Source organism: Lactuca virosa, chromosome 6 (assembly GCF_052849685.1).
Source record: "Lactuca virosa cultivar CGN04683 chromosome 6, Lactuca_virosa_CGN04683_v6, whole genome shotgun sequence".
In the NCBI taxonomy this organism is placed as follows: Eukaryota; Viridiplantae; Streptophyta; class Magnoliopsida; order Asterales; family Asteraceae; genus Lactuca; species Lactuca virosa.
In genome coordinates, this window is record NC_136431.1 from 175,046,368 (window position 1) to 175,070,313 (window position 23,946).

Consider the following 23,946-nt stretch of genomic DNA (forward strand, 5'->3'; position numbering starts at 1 on the left):
AATGTGAATTTTGGATTCGAAAGGTGGACTTTTTGGGACACGTGGTCAGCAAAGAAGGGATACATGTGGATCCCTCCAAAATTAAGGCAATTGAAAACTGGGAAGCGCTAAGGACACCGACATAAATCCGCCAGTTTTTGGGCCTTGCTAGCTGTTAGGCGTGTCAAACCCAACAAATAAAGGGGTACGATATACTCCAAAAGAATCCCACTATATTGCACTAAAAGGTAGTACAAGGCAAGCCCGGTCGATCCACAGAGACACGGGATAATTAGTCTATACCTCTTTGCGCAAGGTACTTTGGTCACAAAAGGGGGTTTTGTTTGCAAAAGTCAAATAATGACAATAACAATCAACTTTGGAACATGCAGAAAATGAAATAGATTTGTAGACAAGTTGTAAAAGTGTTTCCAGTTCTGGTTCTCAATGTTGTCATTTAACCTGATTATGACTTGATGTAATTTGTGATTACTATTCTAAGTTGGTACTGAAAGATATTAACACGCTCTAATACCTCTCGCTTGCCAAATTATCTAACCAAAACACGCTCTTTGACTAGACCTAGCTTTACTAATTCAACCTAAACACGCTCTTAGATTATATTGAAAAACTGCATTAAGTTTTGTACAAGCTTCCCAACAATGTTCATTTCTTCTCATACGCTCGGAAGTGTGAAAACATGTGATAAATATTCTACAATAAGAAAACCTATTGTTTGTTACCAACCATTAACTTTATAGAACGATTAGGTGCCCTAAAAGTTAATTAACTACACAAAAATTCAAATCATGAAAGTGGCCAATCAAACACAAATCAAATTTAAGGATTCTAGTTTAAACAAGAACATAATCACTAGAATAGAATCACAAATCAAACATCAAATCATATGCTTCAAGTCAAGCAATCAACATATCTTGAACAAGAACTAGAAACTAGGGTTTCTTAGCCACACATGGCTAGAACAAGATCACAAGAATAAAAGATAGAAATAATGTGGAATTACAAGTTACAAATAAGAGAAATAATGTTTCCAAATGATAAAGGGTCAAAACCTTGCAAAAACCTTCGAAATCCCCTCTCAAAATGTGCTTTGATATGTTCTGTGTGTGTAAAAATGGCCCTCAACCCGTAATATGAAAGATAGGGAAAACTGCCAAAAGTTGGTTTTTGGGTCGAACACGGCCCGTGTTAAAATAGGCTAAACTAACACGGTCCGTGTTCAGTAGCCAACACGGCCCGTGTTGATTTGCACTAAACTGATATGGCCCGTGTTCAGCATGGTCAACAACTCCCATTTTGGTCAACACGACCCGTGTTGATTTTGTAGTGTAAATCCAACACGGCCCGTGTACCCCTCTGACTCCGAATCCAAACTTGATTTTTCCAACTTTTTCGTTCTTCGCCTGATCATCCCGAAATCTTCACCAATGCTTCCCGGCACCTCCCAAAGCGCATTCCAAGCTCCGGTTTACCTGAAAAAGACATGAAAGTGTGCAAATAAGCTTGTTCTAGAGACTAACATGAATATGATGAAATGCAAGAAAAAGGAAGAACCATTATGCTAAATAGATGCATGAAATGGGACTAAAAGGTGTGCAAAAAGGTGCACAAATTGCACCTAACAAATATCCCCAAGCTTAGACCTTTCTTGTCCTCAAGAAAGAAGAAGAAAGATCTAGACCGGGGAAAATAAAAGAAAAGAAAAGAAACAAAAATCAAATCAAGAACCTTTTGAAACTTAATGCAAAAATCAAAACAATCATGAAAAAGATTCAACCCAATTAACCTCGTTTTTGTAGCATAGTTGAGAATGTATCTGTCGTGCCTTGAGTCAACTTGGCATTGGTCTCAAAATATTATATGACAATAGAAATAAGACTTTGGCCACTCCCTAACGCAACTTAACAGAATCAAAGATCACAACACTTGTTCCCTTTCAATTGCATCAAGTCAATTCATGGAACACATTATGGTCTTACTCTCGTGAAAATGTATGTGAAAAAAAATATACTCAATCATCTTTGTTTTACAAAATGTAACAATGATCGACTCCAGCTATTCGTTGATTAACAACAATCTTTTTCTAAAAAATATTTTCTAATAATTCCCTAAAATTTACCCAGATTGGTTACAAATTTAAAACCACTTACACTAGTCAAAGTAATTAACAGTCAGTCCCAATATCATAAGTTCAAGTCCAAGTCCAAGGGAATCTTTTTGCAGCCAAACATTTTTCCTAAATATATTATTCAATTAAACTATAAAAATAAATATATATACAAACTATCTAATTATGTTTTTCCTACAAATAAAGCTCATGACTTTCTTTGAAATCCATGTAACGGACTTCCAACCAACACATCCGGACCATATGACCTTAGTGTGCTAGATTTAAAGAGATCCCGCGGGTTTACTCGCCCGAACCTCAAAGGCCACATATTAGCTTTATTTGGATACCTATACATATCTATAATTTTTTTTGTTATTATTAAGTTCATGACTTTCTATGGAACCCGTGTAGCGAACTTTCAACCCAATCAGTCCCAAACAATTCAGCTTTAGGCGATTAGATGTAGAACACCCCTCGGAGTTTACTTATTCGAGTCTCAAAGGTCACAGATTAACTTAATTTTTTTTTTTTAACTTTTTTTTTGCTAGGCTTATTTCTTTATATTTCCATCCTTGACTTTTATATTATGGGGACATCTCACGGTCTATTACCGTGAGGGGCTTTTAAGACATTTTTCAGGGGACTGAAGTCAACATGCAAAGACCCGTAAGTATAGTTGGAAACTATGTCCCCAAGCAGGGTATATAAAAGGGAATTAGTAGAAATGACTTTTTAGAGCGCTGGAAGGTTCGGGACACTAAAATTTTATATTCTTTTTATGTTTTCTTGAATTTGGCATTTTAGGACCAATTGATCACTTACTACTCATAAGACCGGTCACGTGTCCCAAAGATTGACTCATACCTGTCGTTATGCTCCGGTGTTGACAACTTTTTCATTTTCTGTTTTGCACGAGTAGCTTCGGGAGGTGTGTTCATGTGCAATTAGCTTGCTTTGAGATTTTTCAATAAAAAGAACAAGTCTAATCTCAAGGCATACGACTCACTGACCAATTCAACTGTTTTTAGAAGATTAGGCTGCCTTGGGTTGGATCAAAACAAACATGGAATAAAAATCTTTTTTTTTTTTTTTTTTTTTGAAAATGCATGAATGAACCTAATGCATGAATGAACCTAGTGTACAACTCTACCCCTCACCAAGCTTAAAGATAAGCATCGTCCCCGATGCTCGGAGAGGGCGGAACAACCTATTACGGAGGAGGAGACGGGTGGTGCCCGGTTGGGTAAGAGTCCAAACAATCACAAGTGCACACAAATTGAATTTTTAAGCAAAATATGGACGATTAAAGATATGGAAAGAATTTTACCGAATCGTTCTTGGAGTCTTGTAGTTGGTGGTGAGAACCTCCTCTTCAACCTTCCCAAGCTATCCGTGAAATATTTTTGGAGCCCGAGAGTCATTTTGAAGGCTTAAAAACATGTTGCAACACATTTGGAACATTAAAAACTACAAACTTCAAAAAAAAGTGAAAATGTTTTGAATTAAAAGACGAAAATACCCCCGGGTTGCCTCCCGGTTAGCCGCCCTTGTTTTAAGTCGTTGGCTCGACTTGGCCCCGAAATATGCTTCATTCTATGTATGTGGGCCCTTCCAAAACATCAACCTTCTCGTCACCTCCTTCAATGGAACATTTATCTTGTACTTGACTTTCTTTTTGCGTGGGAACCATGTTGGACTTAGACCCTTAATGACAACAATCGTCCAGCCGACCCCTTTCTTGTACTTGTCCAGTAAGGTGGTCAAATCTTCCTTCTTTGATAAAGTGGTCGATTTGATGACCAGTTGGGTGTCTTCCTTCTCAGGGTACATATCCCTTGAAGGGTCCAACAAATTTGTCGTTTTCGGCTCTTGTGGTTGGTCTACCGGTGAAAGGAGTTTCTCATTGGTAGTGGGTGGCTCAGCCTCTTTTTTGTCAACCTCCAACACCTCCTCTATAGTTTCCTTGACATCCTCCTCCACTTCTACTTCTCCCTCTTCTTCCCCATCTTCAAATTGCAATCTTGGGTCATCAACAATTTTCCTATCGTTCAAGGTAATGGTAGAAATGATAGGCCTTAGGTCCTCATCAGTCTGCGATGGTAATTCGCTCTGAGCTTCCATTTTACTCACAGATTGAGTAAGTTTTGCAATTTGTTGCTCTAAGCTTTTGAGGCTAGCTTTTGTTGTTTCTTGGAAGATTTGGGTGGTAGTGGCAATGCTTTTGACAATGTCTTCCAAGGATATGCCCAGCGTTTTAGGTTGTTGGGGAGGTGGAGGATATGGTTGTTGGAACTGTGGAGTTAGTTGGTATTGGTCATTTCCCCAAGCTTGGGATGGGTTTTGGCATTGGTTGTTTCCTCAAGCTTGGTTGTTTTCCCACCATTGATCAAGTTGAGGTTGATCATAACTCCATTGGTTTGGCCAGTAGTAGCTTCCCCTTTCCTGCACTTCCTCCCATTCCCCTTGTAAATATGGACACATGTTGGTATGATGTCCATTTTGAGTGCAAAAATCACAAGGAATAGGTGTGGGTTGCGCACTTTGGTCATTTCCAATCATCATAACTAACTGAGCTAGCTCAGAAAGTTGGTATTCAATGTAAGGAGCATTCATTTATGATCGACACTTTTTGTTTTCTTTTTTTTTATGTGTTTTTTTTTGTTTTTTTTATAGAGATGTACCTGCTCACAAAAATCTTGGCATAAACAATTAGTAACACCGTGTCCCCGACAACGGCACCAATTTGTTAAGGGTGTCAGACCCAAGAAATAAAGGGGTATAGACTAATTATCACGTGTCTCTGTGGATCGACCCAACAAACACAAATCAAACATCAAATCATATGCTTCAAGTCAAGCATCAAATCAAACATCAAATCTTGTTTAAACTAATTTGATTTGTGTTTGATTGGCCACTTTCATGAAAGTGGCCAATCAAACACAAATCAAATTTAAGGATTCTAGTTTAAACAAGAACATAATCACTAGAATAGAATCACAAATCAAACATCAAATCATATGCTTCAAGTCAAGCAATCAACATATCTTGAACAAGAACTAGAAACTAGGGTTTCTTAGCCACACATGGCTAGAACAAGATCACAAGAATAAAAGATGGAAATAATGTGGAATTACAACTTACAAATAAGAGAAATAATGTTTCCAAATGATAAAGGGTCAAAACCTTGCAAAAACCTTCGAAATCCCCTCTCAAAATGTGCTTTGATATGTTATGTGTGTGTAAAAATGGCCCTCAACCCGTAATATGAAAGGTAGGGAAAACTGCCAAAAGTTGGTTTTTGGGTCGAACACGGCCCGTGTTAAAATAGACTAAACTAACACGGCCCGTGTTCAGCAGCCAACACGGCCCGTGTTGATTTGCACTAAACTGACACGGCCCGTGTTCAGCATGGTCAACAACTCCCATTTTGGTCAACACGACCCGTGTTGATTTTGTAGTGTAAATCCAACACGGCCCGTGTACCCCTCTGACTCCGAATCCAAACTTGATTTTTCCAACTTTTTCGTTCTTCGCCCGATCATCCCGAAATCTTCACCAATGCTTCCCGGCACCTCCCAAAGCGCATTCCAAGCTCCGGTTTACCTGAAAAAGACATGAAAGTGTGCAAATAATGTTGTTCTAGAGACTAACATGAATATGATGAAATGCAAGAAAAAGGAAGAACAATTATGCTAAATAGATGCATGAAATGGGACTAAAAGGTGTGCAAAAAGGTGCACAAATTGCACCTAACACTAGCTACTACCGAAGGTTCATACAGAACTTTTCCAAAATCGCAAAGTCACTTACTAGCCTGACCCATAAAGGAGTGGCCTTCAACTGGTAGGAGAAACAAGAAACTGCCTTCCAGACGCTAAAGCAAGCTTTATGTAGTGCTATGATCTTGTCTCTTCCAGAAGGGATGGAAGACTTTGTAGTCTGTTGCGATGCGTCCAAATAGGGTCTAGGTTGTGTACTCATGCAACGGGGAAAGGTCATTGCCTATGCCTCGAGACAACTCAAGACTCACGAGGTCAATTACACCACACATGACCTGAAATTAGGAGCAGTAGTATTTGCCTTAAAGATTTGGAGACACTACCTTTTATGGTACAAAGTGCACAATCTTCACCGACCATAAGAGTCTCTAGCACATTCTTAATAAAAAAGAACTCAATATGAGACAATGACGATGGGTAGAACTGCTAAATGATTACGATTGCGAAATTCGCTATCATCCGGGCAAGGCCAATGTAGTAGCATATGCTCTAAGTCGAAAGGAGTACTCGGGACGCCGAGTAAAATCATTAACAATGACTATCCATTCACATCTGTCCACCCAGATCAAGGAGGCACAACTTGAAGCCTTGAAACCTGAGAATGTAGCAAATGAAGCCTTGCGGGAATGGATAAAAACCTTGAGGTCAAGGATGACGGAGCTCATTACCTCATGAACCGAATCTGGACATCGAGATTCAGCGATTACAGAGACATTATCATGGATGAGGCTCACAAGACCAAGTACTCCATTCATCCTGACTCTGATAAGATGTATCTAGACCTCAAGAAACTCTATTGGTGGCCAAACATGAAGACGAAAATTGCTACTTATGTGGGCAAGTGCTTGAATTGCGCCAAGGTCAAACTAGAATACCAAAAGCCCTCGGGTTTGCTACAACAACCAGATATACCCGAGTGGAAGTGGGAGCGGATAACCATGGACTTCATAACTAAACTCCCCAAGACAACTGGTGGGCACGACACCATATGGGTAATTGTCGATAGGTTAACCAAATCCGCGCACTTCCCGCCGATAAAAGATACATACAAAATGGAGAAACTAACTAGGACGTACATCAAGGAGATTGTACGATTTCATGGGGGTGAAAATATCCATTAAATCTGACAGGGATAGCAGGTTTACCTCACGGTTTTGGCAATCATTACGAAAGTCTTTGGGAACCAGGCTTGACATGAGTACAGCCTACCACCCATAAACCGACGGGCAAAGCAAGAGGAATATTCAAAAATTGGAGGATATGTTAAGAGCTTGTGTTATAGACTTCGGTAAAGCTTGGGATGCCCATTTACCAATCATCGAGTTCTCATACAACAACAGTTATCACACGAGCATTAAAGTGGCTCCATTTGAAGCCCTCTATGGGCGCAAGTGCAGATCACCTCTGTGTTGGGCCGAGGTGGGTGACACGCAGCTAGCAAGGGGACAAGTGCCTAACAACACACTCACCGCTTTGAGATCATATGGGAAACGACAGAGAAGATCGTTCAGATCCGTGAACGACTAAAGGCATCCTGGGACCGACAAAAGAGTTATGCGGATAAACGACGCAAACCCTTGGAATTCCAGGTTAGTGATCGCGTGTTGTTGAAGGTCACACCCTGGAAGGGAATGATACGTTTTGAAAAACGTGGGAAACTAAATCCAAGGTACATAGGGCCATTCGAGATCCTTTCCAGGATCGGCCCAGCAGCCTACAAACTTCGACTACCACAGGAACTCAGCAACGTGCACCCCACTTTTCATGTGTCCAACTTAAAGAAGTTCCTATCTAATGAGACCCTCGTCATTCCACTTGATGAGATCGAAGTGAACGAGAGTCTCCACTTCGTCGAGGAACCTGTGGAAATCATGGACAGGGAAGTCAAAAGAACAAAACAAAGCTGCATAACAATAGTAAAGGTCCGTTGGAACGCCAAGCGAGGACCTTAGTTTACTTGGGAACGCGAGGACCAAATGAAATAGAAATACCCACATCTTTCCCCTAACCCTTGAGGACCCACTTGGAATGCCAATTTCGAGACAAAATTCTTTTTAACAGGGGGATGATGTGACAACCGTCAATTTTGGTCAAACAAAGTCAACCAGGTCAACCCAACTTGTATTAGAATTTTAGGAGAAATGAGATATTCCCTAATGCTTCTAATGTACTATTGACAAGTTATAATACAAAGTACCTTTCTTATTGGAAATTATTGGATTTAAACCCTAATTAGGGTTGGTAAAGTAAAAATTCGATAATTCAATTTCATATTATTTGGGTACAAATAATATTCATAACACAATGTATCGGAGTTCATAAACCTTATACTACATGACAAATTCATAACAAAAGCTACAAATATATATTTTTTTTGGTGAATTCGTCACCAAATGCGACAGATTCTATATCCGGCTAAACACTCAATTTTTAACGGAAAGAATTTAGGAATCAACCTAACTTCCGTGTAACGTATTATTATTTTTGATAATAATGATTATTATAATAATTTTAATTTTTATAATTCAAATTAAATATTTATACATCCTTTATACCATATTTCTTTATAAAAATACCAGTATTTTTATAAAAATGCCAAGTTTTATAAAGAGTTGACTTTTTTTTATTGTTTTATTTTTATTTTTTTTATTTTTATAAAAACACATAAGATACAAAATGTCTCCTCTTTTCCCCACCATATTCTAACACCCAAGATACAATTACACAAACCATAAGGTAATATTCAAAATGTCTCATCCATGTTCCCTCATACCCCCTACCCACCCCACCACCCTCCCTCCCCCTCCCCCTTAAAGTTACGCCCCCACCCCTTTATTCACTTCATCTTCTTGATCATTTTCATCTCTTCATTTTCTCTCAAGAACTCTTCATTTCTCTCAAGGTTAATTATCCATAAGTTGGTTCTTCATCTTTTGTTAAGCTTTTCTTCACTAATCTGGTGATTCTACACATAAATATACTAGTTTTGCTACAATTACACACATTAACATGTGTTAACATTCATAGGGTAATTCCATCTTCAAGTGTTCTTCAAGCGTCTTCAAGTGTTCTAAGCTTGAAAACCTTCATCTTCATCTCTTTATCCACCAAGAAACACACTCAAAGTGAGTTCATACCCTTTCATTTTCGTTTTATCCCAGTTTTAGGGGGGAATACAAGTAAACTTGTGTAATAACACTAGTTGTTACGCATGCTTAGTCTTCAAGTTGTGTAAAAGTATTCTTTACATGAAATAATGTTATTACCTAGTATTATTAACATTTATGTGTGGTATGTTGTATAAAATGCAAAAATCGATGAATAATGAGTATAAACATACTATATGTTCTTGAGAAAAAGTAACAAAAACAAAACTATAAAAACTATGGTTTTATGAACATAATATGACTTTTCTAGCAAAAATGGTTTTAACCAAACTATTACATTATTTTTGTGGGATACAAATCAAAATATATTATTTTGAACATGTGTTATGAAACTAGTTAAAAGTACCAAAGATTTGGTTTTACAAAAAGAAAACCTTAAAAACCCACAATTTTTATGTAAAAGAAGAGTTTTTCTAGCAAAAATGGTCATGACTAGGTTATGGTACCATTTTTGTGAGATTTGACCTAAAATATGTTATTTTAAACATATAAGGTTAGTTTGACTTAATATCCACAAAAAGGTAAAAATAAATTTTACAAGGTTTACAACCTAAATTTTTACCGGTTAGTGATGTTAAAAAAGCCAAAAACTAGAAAATTGACTTTATCATACTAAATGTTCTTATATTTGTGTTAGATGTAAATTATATGATATAATCTTTTAAAACATCTAAACATGTTAACTTATATATATCTATATGAATATATATGGACACAACAAAACATTTATGATAAACTATAATGGATGTAGTTTATGAGTCATTAACACTATTTTACCATTTTGGGGCGAACAAATAATTATTTAAAGGTATAATTATTTTACACTATGTAATTATTATGGAAATGTAATATTTCCACTTACAAAAGGGTTTTCATTACACTATACGTAAACCTGTTGATACAATTTTGTGAGACATAGTCTTCACCGTACCTACCAGAGTACACACTAAAGTCCTGAATTACAACCAGAATCTCGGTAAGAGAGCATGACACTTATGTATAGATCTATACGGAACTGATAATCCCGCACTTAAGCTGTTAGCTATAGCTAGACCGGCAGGTCTGGGGTGACAATTGTCTAACATTCCGACGCCTGAAAAACGTCACAACAGGCCAACTACGGTTTTAGCATGGTTGTAATAACTCACATGGGATATTAACAATACATTTGGTTTAAGGGGCTAACATACGTTCAAATGGTTTTATATAATAATAAAACTACATAATACTATTTTCAAGTACAACAATACTTATACATTTTTGGTCTTAGGTTTTAAGACTACAACTCATTCTTAAGAAAATATTGGATTTTCTGGAAACATACACTATCATTTTACAAGGAAAAGTTGCAGATTTTTTACATACAAAACTCTTATAAACTCACAAACTTAATTGTTGACACTTTTTCAAAAGTACTTGTATTCTCAGGGAATCGTTAAGCAATGTAATTTCAAGGTCGTGAGGATGGACGTTACAACGTCACACTATTCATTTTTGGTCGTAATGTAATTAGAATTGAAACAAACAACATTTGGATGTAATGTAATTTTCCCAATTATAATTATGATGGTTGTGTTGCTTTGATCACCATTATTCATTATGTTATGATATTGTTCATGAAAGTCATCCACCCCCAGACGTTTCCGCCATCCTAGTTTGGGGGTGTGACACGCAACCTTCGAGATAAGACAAATACATATATTGCAAAAAGATCCATTATAGGAGTATGGTAAAACACTGCCTCCATAAATGATGATTTGGTATCACTCGGGGTACCAATTAAAAGTATCATGAAATAACAGATGAATGCTAGAAACACCACTCTTTTTCTGGATGGATGACTGGCTTGGGTATGAACCTCTCAAAATACGATTCCCAAATCTTTACTGTTTAGAAAAGAAAAAAGATGCATGGTAGAAGATAGAATAAAAATTGGCGGACCATGTTGGGATTGGACCTCACATCCCACTTTGATTGATAAAAAAAGAGAGTTATTAGAGCTATCATCCTTAGTGGGGTCATTCTAGCCAATAAGTAGACCGGGCGAATGGAGCTGCAACGTGTCATCGGATGGTATGTATTATGTGGACTCTTCGCGTCACAAAATTGTATGGTTGGTAAATATGCTTTGTATGGCCGGTAAATATGGGCCGAATTCCTACAACAATTGAACCAAGGAAAAAGGGAATGACCATGGTTTCGAGTTTATGTGGATAATTTAAGGTAAGTGATGAAAGCCCAGTTCATATATAAACTAGGTGCTCCTTTATGGGAATGGATATGGAGATGGTGCAATTTATCAAATATACAATGTAGCTCAATGGTGATATCATCAAATATACAATGTAGCTCAATGGTGCAATTTATCAAATATACAATGTAACTCAATGGTGATATCATCAAATATGCAGCAAACTGGGGGGACTGCCTAAAAAAGAGGAAGGTTCTGATAAGTATATGCAATGACACCATATGGTGGATTTGGAAGGCTAGGAATGACAGACCAGTGGCGGAACACAAGCACTAATGTGAGGGGGGCCGGAACCAAAACTACAAAACAAACGAGTATAAACGAGTTTAATTTTAGTTAAATTGTAACATGTCATAAAACTCTTATATTTTTTTGGTTATTAATACGTTTCGAACAATTACCAACAAGATTTTTGAGTCTAGATAAATTAACAATTGACTTAATTAATTTTTTAGTATTTTCTTATTGAAAAAAGACCCTCATAATATATATTTTTTTTCTAAACGGTTTTCTAATAATTTGTTTGTAATCTCCTCAAATCCTGTCTATACATTTAAACAATAACACAAGATTGAGATATAAAACAAATAAACATAACAAAATGGTTTATACACGTCTTGCTAAAGTCTAAGGACATCTCACTATCTTATATTTCTAATAATTATTAAGAAATATTTGCACTTATCACAAACCTATTGAAAAGAAAAGTCAAAAGCTAATATATAGCTTATAGGATGCAGAGCCAGATGTACTTCTCTTTTTAGTGTTGAATAGAAAAAGCAATTCATATATAGATACACACGCAATATGTTGTACTCTTTGCTCCGCTTAGCATCACTACACAATAAAAAAAACCCTAAAGCAGCCAACAAGAAGGAACAAGATACAAAGAACAAGTATGTATTGTGGACTTACAAGTAAGTGAGGCTGCAAAGGGTAACCAAAGCAAGTACGTCGAAGTCGCAAAGACCGGAGTTCGCATATGATGACGAGATCGGGGAAAAAATCAACAATGACGGAGAGGACGAGAAGAGTGGCGTCTTCAGTTACATTATTCTTAGACTTTTTAGTTGTTTTTTTTTTTAGTTATCAGATAGTTTGAAATATCATATTTTATTTTTGCCTTTTTGGTGTATCCATTTCCTTCAAATTAGGTTTTTTAGTTATTCACAAAACTTCTTGTTTTTATTTTTCTGTTGTCCAGTTCATTTCAAATCTCTCCAAAACTCCATTTTTTTTAATATGCAAGAAATAATTTAAATTTACTTATAATCAGGTATAAGGAGGCTGAAAAGCGGGGAGGCCATGGCCCCTCTGGCCCCTAAAGGGATCCGCCCCTGTGACAGACTCTTTAAAAATATGGGTATTCCTTCAACAAAGGTTGTGGATAGTATTCAATCGATGGCACACGTTTGGATTAAACACATGAGCCTCAATTATATACTTAATTAGGTTGATTGGTGTGTACACCCCTTTAACTGAGATGGTTGTAGCTATTATTTTTTGTTGTTTCTTTTCTCCTTCATCTTGTATGTGAGCTCCCTCTACTTTTCTAGCTACTTGCTAGGAATTGGTTTGTTTTAGTTCTTTACAATATTTACCGGTTCCCAAAAATATAATAAAATATATTTTTTTCATTAATCAAGCCAAAATATTAAAACTATTCTATCAATAACTTAAAAATAAATAAATTATTCCTTTATTTGTTAAAAACATTTTGCGGCTTGTAGTTATGCCCGTCGTCTGTTAACCTCCCGCGCTGAATTATACACGCCGTAATAATCATATCCAACGCTTAATCCCCGCCTCCGTGTCTCCTTCATCTATTCTCACTCGCTACTGTCATACTTCCACACACACTTAACCCCTTCCAAAATCCAATTCATCAGCTTCATGTCATAACAACCTTCTCCTTTCTCCTTATTTCTGAAACAAATCGCCAATTGCATCCTACTCGATTTGTTGCCCATTTCTAGTTCCTTAACTTCACATCGGTATGTATTATGTATACCCCTTTCTACTTTATTTAACTGTAATTACATTTTCAGATACATAAATCATGGTCTACGGTTTATTTGCACTCTAATATTACCATCGGTGTTTAGTTTTTCATCAGATTAGGGAAAATTATGCTATCTAACTAGTGAAACGTATGAGCAATTTGAATTTTGATGGATGTTATGTATTTCGGTGCCTTGGTTTAGATTTATATGTTAACCCTAGGACTTTTAGTATTTTTTACACCAATTTTCTATCGTTTTTATTTAAAGTAATTTCGTACATTTCATTGTTGAAAATGGAAGCAGCCTGTTTGATTTGACATTCACGAATTCTTAGGTCTGGCTTTTATAATGATTAAAATTGAAGATATGATACTTTTATCATACAATTTCTGGTATTTTTGCAATGATTTGATGACAAAATGTATCTTGAACCACAGTAATAATGGCGACAACTACAATAGCATCTATGGGGACAAGTACTTGTGGCTCAATGGAATTGGCTGCATCTTCATTTACTCCCAAGTATTTGAGTTCCAAGTTGCAGCATAAAGAGCCTCATTGGTTTGGATTTTCATGGAACAAAAAACATAATTTAAATGCTTCAAGTCGCTCATTAAGGATGATTTCAAATGGGTATTCTGGGAGAGGTGTTTACAGGGTGAAAAGGGATAAAGATGATGATGATAAGAAGATATATAGGAGGCTTGATTCTTGTTTAGTTATTCCTCCACCTAAAGGAAAGAAGCCTAAAGCAATCGTTAAATTTCTTGGTGGTGCTTTTATTGGAGCAGTTCCTGAAGTTACTTATAGGTGAGTTGTTAAAATTTCATTAATTTTCTTTAATTATTAATTATGGGTCAATTTTAATTATTAATTATTAAAAAATATGATGTTTATATGCAGCTATCTTTTAGGGCTATTGGCAAATGAAGGTTATCTTATTATATCTGTGCCATATAACGTGACTTTTGATCACTCAAAAGCTGCTACAGAAGTTTATGACAAGTTTCATTTGTGTTTGGATTCAATTTTAACATCTGGATTGCCTAATGATGACGTGTCATCAGCTCAACTTGTTGATCTTCCTCTTTATTCTGTTGGTCATAGGTGCGTGTATTTATTTTATTCTACTACCTTTTTACTGTTTTATTTTGGCCAAAAAAAATTAAATTTTTTATTTTTTTTTATGATTATTAATTTATTATGATAATATGCAGCAATGGAGCCCTACTCCAAGTACTCTCTGGAAGCTATTTCTCTGAGAGGATACCAAAGGTTGGTTTCAGTTTTCATGCTTCTCTGTTCCTCATAAGTGATCTAGTTTAAAATGACCATTATGCCCTTTATTTAAAAAAAATAATCTGTTTTCCATTTTTTTTATTGAAGGCTAATGCCATAATATCATACAACAACAGACCAGCAACAGAGGCAGTACCTTACTTCGAGCAGGTAATTTCATTGATGCCACGTGGCACATTTTGAGACTTATGAAAAACTTAAATTTTTTTTTTCAGTTGGGTCCACTAGTAAGCCAATTGATGCCTGTTGTGGAAGCATCCCCTGTATCTTCCATGGCTAAGGGCGCTGCAGGTAATTTTTTATATTTGTTTACTATTTTGGTAATCATATTTTCTTATAACTTATAACTAATTATAAGTCTTTGTTTCTAATTTTGTTATGTTTTTTTTTTTTTTTTTTTTAGATGCGTGGAGAGTGCTCCTTGATACAGCGGAATCAATGACACCTGATTATGATCCGGAAGCTAGGGTTTCATTAAACAAGTTTGTCGATCAATTGCCATCGGTTTTTAATCAGGTATTCTTCTTGCTAATCGGGTTAAATTAAATCCTGAAGCTAGATGTGTTTTAATTCTATTTTTTCAGGTTGCTCAAGGAATATCAGAATTCAAGCCAACACCTAATGAGAATCGCGAGTGTTGCAAAAACTCTTATAATATCCGGAAAACACTCCTCGTAATTTTGTCCCTCTCATAATTGAAACATTCTTTTTTCTCTTATTTACATATAATAATAATAATAATAATAATAATAATAATAATAATAATAATAATAATAATCCATGGTTTTTGTATTTCAGGTAAAGTTCAATTCTGATGCGATTGATGAAACGGATCTTCTTGAGGAGACTTTGAGGCCTCGTGTGGAAGCTATTGGTGGAACACTGGATAAAATCTCATTAAGTGGTAACCATATCACACCATGCATCCAGGTTAGCTTATTTTCACTTTTGGTCCCTGAGTATATCTGATTCTTTCAATTTTGTGTCCCATTAACAATTATTTTATTTGCGATTTTGTGTGAGTATTGTAGGAACCAAAATTGCAAGTAGGTGATGTATATACTCCAGCAGATGCAATTGCACAAGTGCTCAAGACTCTTTCACTAAACGAGACCAAAATTCTTGCTACAACCATCTCAGATTGGTTCTCAAGCATCAATGAATAATTTGAAATTCACTATATTAAATTGTATATATTACTAAAGAAATATTATACCTTTTTGGGTGGGATAAAAAATTATAATTTTTTGTCCCATTAGCATCAATCAGTCCAATGCATAGTAAAAACTATTAACCATAGATTTGTATTTCATTAAACATATAACATCATTTACAAAAACAAAAGGTTTCTAAGATTACTCGCAATCAAGGGGACGTTAAATAAGCCTCTTTGCCAAGACAACATCCACTACTTCTACTTGGTGTTGATGTAACGGATCTTCTATTGGATTCCTCACTTAAAAATATAACATGAGAATCCTCTTCTGTTTTTAACAAATTCATCTTCCCTTCTATGTTATCCATTTTATCAATTAATGTGTAGCTTGAAGCATTTGTATTTGAACTAGGTATAGAAATAGTTTCCCCCCTATTTGTTCCATTTGAGGAATCGGGATTGCTTAACATGTCTTCTTGAGAGACGTCTCCTATTCTTGTTAGAATACTAAATGCCAAGTTTCCAAGAACACGAGAATAAGCTTCTAAGATCGAATGTGCAACATCCTGAAATAAGGCTACATTAGCAACTAACTTTTTCGTCTTTTATTGTATGTAAGGCTTATACTGCGTTTGACATGAATTGGACTGATGTTATTGGGACAAGCATTGTAATATTTGAGAAGTTTACTAACCTTTCCGTATTGGATTTTCATGACATCGAGAAACTTTTGTGGAAGGTTGGGAAATCTGATCTTGATTTCACGTGAAAGATTTTCGGCTCGGTTTATTAACAACTCTATCTTATCAAGTTCTGAAACAGGATCCTTAAATGACCATGATGATGTTCTTGCGGGAGATTTACCACTGTCATGTTCCCCGACTTTCTCTTTCCATGCATGTATTGCTGCTTCTAATCTGTTAATGGCATCAAGAGCGCTGTTTTCTGATTTTAAATTCAGTGAGTTGATCATATCGGAAGATGATGAGGAGACTCTGTTTAGGACCCTATAAAGATCCTCACCAAGGCTTGCCTTTCCAGACTGTAACAAGAGAAAAAATAAATTCATTAGCATATACATAATACATTATACATCCCAATGGATATTTGAAAATACCAGGACAAGTTGTACTGTATTTGGTTTGCATTCGATTAGGACTGATGTTGATGGGACAAAAATAACAATTTTTTGTACCACTCGAAAAGATGGAACACAAACTCTCCCTCGATTTCTTGTTTGTGCAAAAAGACGTAAATGCCCTTTTCATCTTCATTATCGCAAATAGCCATAGAAAGCATGTCATGACTGAGTCCAGTCCCAACCCGTCATGTCATCTCCCGTGACACGGGAGATGACTAGACAGGTTGGGACTGGACTGGACACTGGTCAAGCAAGCTTTCTAGGGCTATTTTCGATGATGAAGATGAAAAGGGCATTTACGTCTTTTGCACAAACAAGAAATCGAGGGAGAGTCTGTGTCCCATCTTTTCGAGTGGTAAAAAAAATTGTTATTTTTATCCCATCAACATCAGTTCTAGTCCAATGCACACCAAACACTAAACAACTTGTTCTGTCATGTCATGTCATGCAAACAAGATATCAGATAATTAGATAAATGATGTATTAATAGTGGCAATATATTAAAATAACATATTGTGGAAGGAGAAAGAAGGATGGATTACCTTAGGAAGTGCCTCTCCGATGATAGAAGGAATCGGCATTTCAAGTAATACAGTTTCATTAATCGATTTAGCAGCCTTGAAAATTTGATTGACCAATTTACCCTTATTTAGCAATCTCTTCCTTTCATCATCAGAAAGGCCACCAATGGGCACTTGTGGCATAGGAAGCCACCATCTTTTGCTTTGCTTTACATTCCTATCTCTTCCTTCAGCTCGACTACCACCTTCTTCATACCAAAATTCCGTCTCAGTCATTGAATCCAGTGTTTCCTATAAACATACAAGTGAATGACTTTACACAAACATTGGCTTTCTTATTAAGACATTCTACTTTGTAAAAATCTATCTAATTATAACATCATAGTTAAAATGTTCCAATTATAGCATTGTACTTTCATGTTGTAATAATTATAAACCAATCAATGAAAGTACATTGCTATTTCTTGCATAAGAGATCACCTACAATAAGCATGGAGTCTAACTTTCGTAGAGCTGGGAGATTCAGATGAACGTCTCCACGAGCTTTTGGCGTCATTATCTGTGAAACAAAAAAAAATCCAATTTTTATAAATTATAAATAGAAAGTATCAATGAAATTAAACATAAAGGAATGAAAAAAAGATGCCTCTAATGTTCTTCCATCTGCACTACATTGCTTAGCTGGAATCAACTCAACCATATAATTAGTTGGAGAAAGCAACCAATCCATCTCTCTACTCCACTTGTTCTTTTTCTCCTCAGCCAATGGCTCAAGTTTCCATAGCTCTCCAAAAACAGTTCCTAAAAATAACAAAGTAGGATACTATAATAATTAATAAACAAATAAATAAAAATACATTGCTATTTCTTGCATAAAACACCGATGTACTAACATACCCGCTAGATGTGTTATGGCATTGGACAAAGCCAAAGCAGGGGAAACACCATTTCTTCCTCCTGTAGCATCTTCACCTAACAAAAGCTTTCCAAATTTTTCTTTCATGACTTCCATATCTGAGTATTGAAGTGTATATGAAGGACTGATTTTGTGAATATATTGTTGTGGGCTCTCTGAGTAGTCCCAATCATCCAATTCGTGTTGTTCCCTTTTCATGATACTCCATTGAGAAAAGAATGATCCGGAAGGATTATTGCTTGAACAACAACTTGATATATCTTCTTCTGGTGACTCGGTTGGGGATCTGTGTAGTTTATTTGTCATGCTTTCATCCTCGTATGAGTTGGCATTTAAAATGCAATTCTCAAGCCCATTGTATGTCATAATTCCTGACGTTTTGAAACAAATATCAACTAGTTTTTACCAAACATTATTACCAGATTGAATTTATAAACTTTTGTCAAAATTCAAAACGTTAAATGAATTGAATTTTTTTTACCAGATTGATTAGTTATGTTAAACCAAACATCGATTTATACATGCATAAAACTGGTAAGAGGTCTAACGTGTTACATAATCTTATAATATATTTTGTTACACAAACACATAGAAAACGTATAGTTATATTATATAAATAAGTCATTAACCTTTTAATAAAATAAACTTTGCGAACAAAAAATTATTCAATCAATAATAGGTAAATAAATGGTTTTATCTATTTTAACATTCTCAACAAAAAAAGTTGCAACTAAATAAAAAAAATGTTTAAAAAAAGCTGTACATACTACATAGTACATAGTCTGTGTGTGATATACAAGACATATGCGATTTAAATATACATAAAGTTTATCCTTGAGTTATTTCCTTAAGATATATTATAAAAATTTCTATAATATTAAAAGCTATTTATAACACGAGATATAATAATATCGAATAATAATAAAAAAATGTCCCTACCATGATTTAATGCATGGGTTTGTGCGTTTGGTAATTGGTACTACCAAGTCACACAATATACCGTAACGCAATTAAAGGCCATTAAATTTAAATTCATAGACACGAAACCTGCCATTTTCCGTGGATTTTGTCATGGGTAGATCTGACATTTCACTATCACTTTTATGTTTCTTTATATTTTTTGCTTTTTCTCCCAATAGCCAACTTTCTTTTTCTGGGGCAACTTTTTTAATTTTGTCGTCTCAGCAGTCAGCAAGAGAGCTCCTAGTCATACTCCATTTAATCATTTTTTGAATAAAATATCAATTTTAATAATTTTTACGTTCGTTATTTTGAATTTGGCATTTTAATTTTGAAAGGCCCACAAAAAAAAAGGGTAAACAAACTTAAATACGGGTAAAAAGTACGGGTTGACCATTCCCAATCCAAAATTAAACATTTTCAAGCAAAATATTTTTATGTTTTATAGTTATATGTTTAATCAGAATATATAATAGTTCTATACCTTAGATGCTTTATACAAACAACTTTTAATTGGAAAATATCTCTAAATACTTTTACATGAAGAACTGTTATAAAAGATTGTACTAAAATGGATGAGTATATTATATTATTATATATACGACCTCCTTTCACATCCGTTTAACTTCAGCTTTAAGTATCTTATGAGTATACTGTAATAAATTCATTTGATTTGAAATTTTTTGGAATGATATTTAAAGTTTATGTAGATTTTCGTGTAAACTTAAACAACATTAAAAATTTAAAAGAGAAGGAAACGAGCTTACTTTCCGGTGGTTGATCAAAATCGATGCTATTGCTGATTCCCCGCTTCCATGTACAGCAATTCAACCTCCTCTTCAATAAAACCATTCTTAATTTAATGTGGTTAAGCGTAGAAGACGATACTCTGCAGAATGAACAGAAAGAACAGAATGAACAGAAACATCATGACTTTTTGGATATTATATTCGTCTGCAATTCTGATATCAACTGCAGTATCTGTTTCATCAGATTCGTTAATTCGATTTCTTCTTTGTTGCATTTTTAGGTATCTTAACATGATTTCCATAAGATTTAACAAGTAGGAAAATGTTCTAAAGTGAAAATCAATGATACATTTCTGAAATAGTTGAAAATATTTGTAATTAATGTCAATAAATTGTAGTAAACTCTTTTAAAGTTATACTTGACTATAATTTTGTTATTTAATCATTTAATGCATGAACAACGGTTTAAGCTCTCGTTGATGATAATCATCGTCATTTTCCATTTCGTAACTGAAATCATGATGAAAAAGCGAGCAAAAAAACTAGAAGTAATGAAGAACATGATGATGCGAATCAAGAGAAATACAATCGAAATAAGTTTCATCATGAAAAACTCGAAGAAGTAACGAAAAATGTTGACGCGTTAGAGAGATAGATACACATACTGATACAGATACAAATTGCACGTGTTCATCGAAGGAAATTACATACATAGTTGAAGAATTCAGTAACCAGATCGAGAAGAACATCAAATTTCCCCAAATTACCAAAAAAATCTACCGATTTCCGATGAAAATATGAAATGACTCCAACTCTAACAAAATTTCAAAATACAACAACGAAAAAACATACCTGTATGATTTCCGAAGCGATTTCTCGTCTAGATTCGCATTCACACACTACCTAGCTAAAATGGCGACATAACAGCGTTGATAACTCGAATCTGCATCGCCATTGATGGAGAATGTGTATGTGAAAGGAGGAGAAATTGAGGGGAAGGAAGTCAAAATTAGTAGGTAACAGCAGACGATGAATTGAATTGAATTTCAATTCTTTCTTACAGTGTTACTGTGTGTCAGTACGTGGGGTACAGGGAGTGATTTCGTTGAATGATAATTCGGGTTTGGATCCATTGGAATGATTCGTGGGTTTATTCACTTTATAAATCTGGATCGATGGTCCCGGACCTTTTCAAATTTCAATACATTCCTTTATTTACTTCATTGGACAAGGCAAAAGTAATAATAATAATAATAAATACTATTATTATAAGGTGTAAAAGTTGAACATTTGAAAAAAATGTCAATGACAATGTAAATTGTTATTTATTTAATAAAAATGTCAACCTTCTATAAAATGACAATGTAGATTGTAATTTGTTTTATTTAACTCACCAAATTTTTTCCTATATAAAATGACAATATAGATTGTAATGTGTAGTAAGTTTCGCTGACGTGATTTCGTACTTATGCATTATAAAGTAATAAACTTATGAAATAGTGATACACTTGTTTATTTATCTTACTTAGGTCATATAACTTTTTTTTTACACACACAAAGTAATTTTAGCTGTAAAAATAATGTTATCTAGATCATGTATCATCTTTTTAACTTGTTGAACGGTTTATTTGTAAGTTTTATTTATATAACATCTATATTATATAAATTCAAAACGTTTTATTCGAATTTAGAATATTTATATGATAATATGGTTTATATATTATTATTTAACCTTTGTTAGAAAAATGTTGAATAAATTAACAATTATGTTTTATGGATACCTATAAATAGTTCTATTGTACGTGGCTTGATTATATATATATATATATATATATATATATATATATATATATATATATATATATATATATATATATATCACAAGTCAAATTGATCTGCCGATCATTGTGTGTAACCTGATATATTGTGTTGTATTACTGATTGTCTAAAAGTAAGTTGGATTTGTTGTGTTAGACAGTGTGAACTGAAATATGTTGAGTTTTAAGTTCGATTATCTTTATTTACGTATTGTTTAAATAATTATCAATGATGCTTTAATAAATGGTTGAAAATAGCTTCATCTTTAAATATAGTTATTTTTATATCTTTAAAGAAAATGGAGTGCATCTATTGACATGTGTGTTGAAACATGTTTTAGTTCAAAAAAACGTTTTAAAGCTGCGGTTCTTTTGAGGGAATTCAGTAAAATTTCAATCTATTTAGAGCCGTATATTTATTGGTTTTGATTTTGATCCTATTTAGTGATAATATTTTCCTTAAGTATTCTAAGTCTAATAATCTTCTAAATGACTTGTTAAAAAAAATAACATACATTTTTTTTACCAGTGTTGCATGTAATATACAAAATTTTTATTTATTGTTAATAGACAAATTTATCCACCTCATTCTCCGTATAGTCTTTCTTTTTTTGAGAGATGGAGTTCGATTCCAGAGAGAGATTCAAGGAGTTCAATTTGAGAGATGGAGTTCGATTCTTTTAGGAGATGTGTCTTCTTTTGAGAGACGGAGTATGATTGTTTTGAGAGTTTGAGTTCAATTTTGAGAGATGAAGTTTGATTCTTTTCTATGCTAAGTATCAAAATTTTGCATGAAACCTTTTTTAATTTATGAACATGGTGTTGTAAAATTTGAGGGGTTTTAAGCGATATTTGATGTAAAAAGTGTGTGTTTATTTTCTTTAAACGTTTTAACAACTTAACTATAAAGGGTTGATTCCGTTTGTAGTGTTATGCTGTAGGTTTTGGTTAAAGATTTTGAAGATTAAAGGGTGTGCACAATCCCATATCATCAAACCACGCATCATTGGTGCCAAAATTAGGGGATTCTCTGAAGTTAACCTATAAATTTAAGTTAGCTTATGTTAGAGATCATTTAGTGGAATTATACTTTGTTTTGAATTTTGATTTGATTTTTATGCAAAGAAATGATTCCACGTATGGGTATGTTTTGATGATAAAGACGAACTTGCCTATAAAAATACCGGAGAATGTGAACAAATGGGGTGGTTGATGGTTGTTTGTTTTTTGTTTTAGTAGTAACAATAATAATTTAAAACTTTATGAAAATATAAAATCAAATAGGAAAAAACTATGTGGACTTAATGTCAACGTACATCAGGTGGGCATGTTTTGTGATACCACATAACAAGGTGACTAGACGACCCTTTGTATCCCATAAAATGGTTTTATTGATATAGATTTTGTAAGATAAATTTAGGGCCTGTGGTGGAGATATGGATACCAACTTGGATCGTGAGAACATTTTCCGAACTGATATTTCTACCCTATGCTTGGGTCGCAAGAAATTCAACCTACAATAATCCAAGTGGACACTTACGATTCTAGGCACAGAAATCGTAAGTCAATTTGCTAGAGAGATTCTGTGAGAGTTTGATAAAAACGAGAGCTAAATTTTGTAACCCTCTTCTGAGAAGGAAGAGCCGTTTTTATATTAAAAGAGATTAGGGTTTTATTAGGGTTGGACCGTCATTAGTTACTTTGGAAGCAAGCCAGGATAATCCGGATTTAATGAGGATTTTGATAGCTTATTTTATTTCCTTATTTTTATTAGTTTATTTTAGATTTTTAGCTCTTTTTATTAGTATTGCATTGTATATTTTTTATTTTCTTTATCATGGATCGTATCAGGGACTTTTTATTTTGCATGAGGAATTTTGCAGGGTTTTGGAGCCCATTGCGGTTGTGGTTTGACTGGAGTTGGGCTTAGTGGGCTTTCCGATGCATTATTGGGCTTGGCGGATCCATAAAAGAAGACTTGGGCCTTAAAGAGTTGAAGACTTGGATATTTTGGGCTTGTGAAGATGGATCATGAACTTTTATTTTGGGCTTGGAGCATCCATATTTGAAGCTAGAA

General features: G+C 34.6%; 2 protein-coding genes across 2 annotated transcripts; one reads left to right on the forward strand and one right to left on the reverse strand.

The window, feature by feature from the left end:
* The first annotated feature begins 13,056 nt into the window (after positions 1 to 13,056).
* Positions 13,057 to 15,862, forward strand: LOC145119801 (initiation factor 4F subunit (DUF1350)). The gene is made up of 10 exons (XM_079055544.1): positions 13,057 to 13,301; positions 13,748 to 14,120; positions 14,214 to 14,417; positions 14,528 to 14,585; positions 14,697 to 14,759; positions 14,825 to 14,900; positions 15,013 to 15,125; positions 15,194 to 15,283; positions 15,408 to 15,539; positions 15,641 to 15,862. The coding sequence occupies exons 2-10, from the start codon at positions 13,753 to 13,755 to the stop codon at positions 15,773 to 15,775; spliced, it is 1,239 nt and encodes a 412-aa protein (XP_078911670.1). The 5' UTR covers positions 13,057 to 13,301; positions 13,748 to 13,752; the 3' UTR covers positions 15,776 to 15,862.
* A 25-nt stretch (positions 15,863 to 15,887) lies between these two features.
* Positions 15,888 to 21,168, reverse strand: LOC145119800 (rop guanine nucleotide exchange factor 14-like). Its single transcript, XM_079055543.1, has 8 exons — positions 20,905 to 21,168; positions 20,071 to 20,192; positions 18,325 to 18,714; positions 18,074 to 18,228; positions 17,912 to 17,986; positions 17,449 to 17,718; positions 16,460 to 16,807; positions 15,888 to 16,331 (listed from the first exon to the last, which is right to left on the reverse strand). Exons 2-8 carry the CDS (start codon positions 20,153 to 20,155, stop codon positions 15,975 to 15,977), a joined length of 1,680 nt encoding a protein of 559 aa, XP_078911669.1. The 5' UTR covers positions 20,156 to 20,192; positions 20,905 to 21,168; the 3' UTR covers positions 15,888 to 15,974.
* Between the last annotated feature and the right edge of the window lie 2,778 nt (positions 21,169 to 23,946).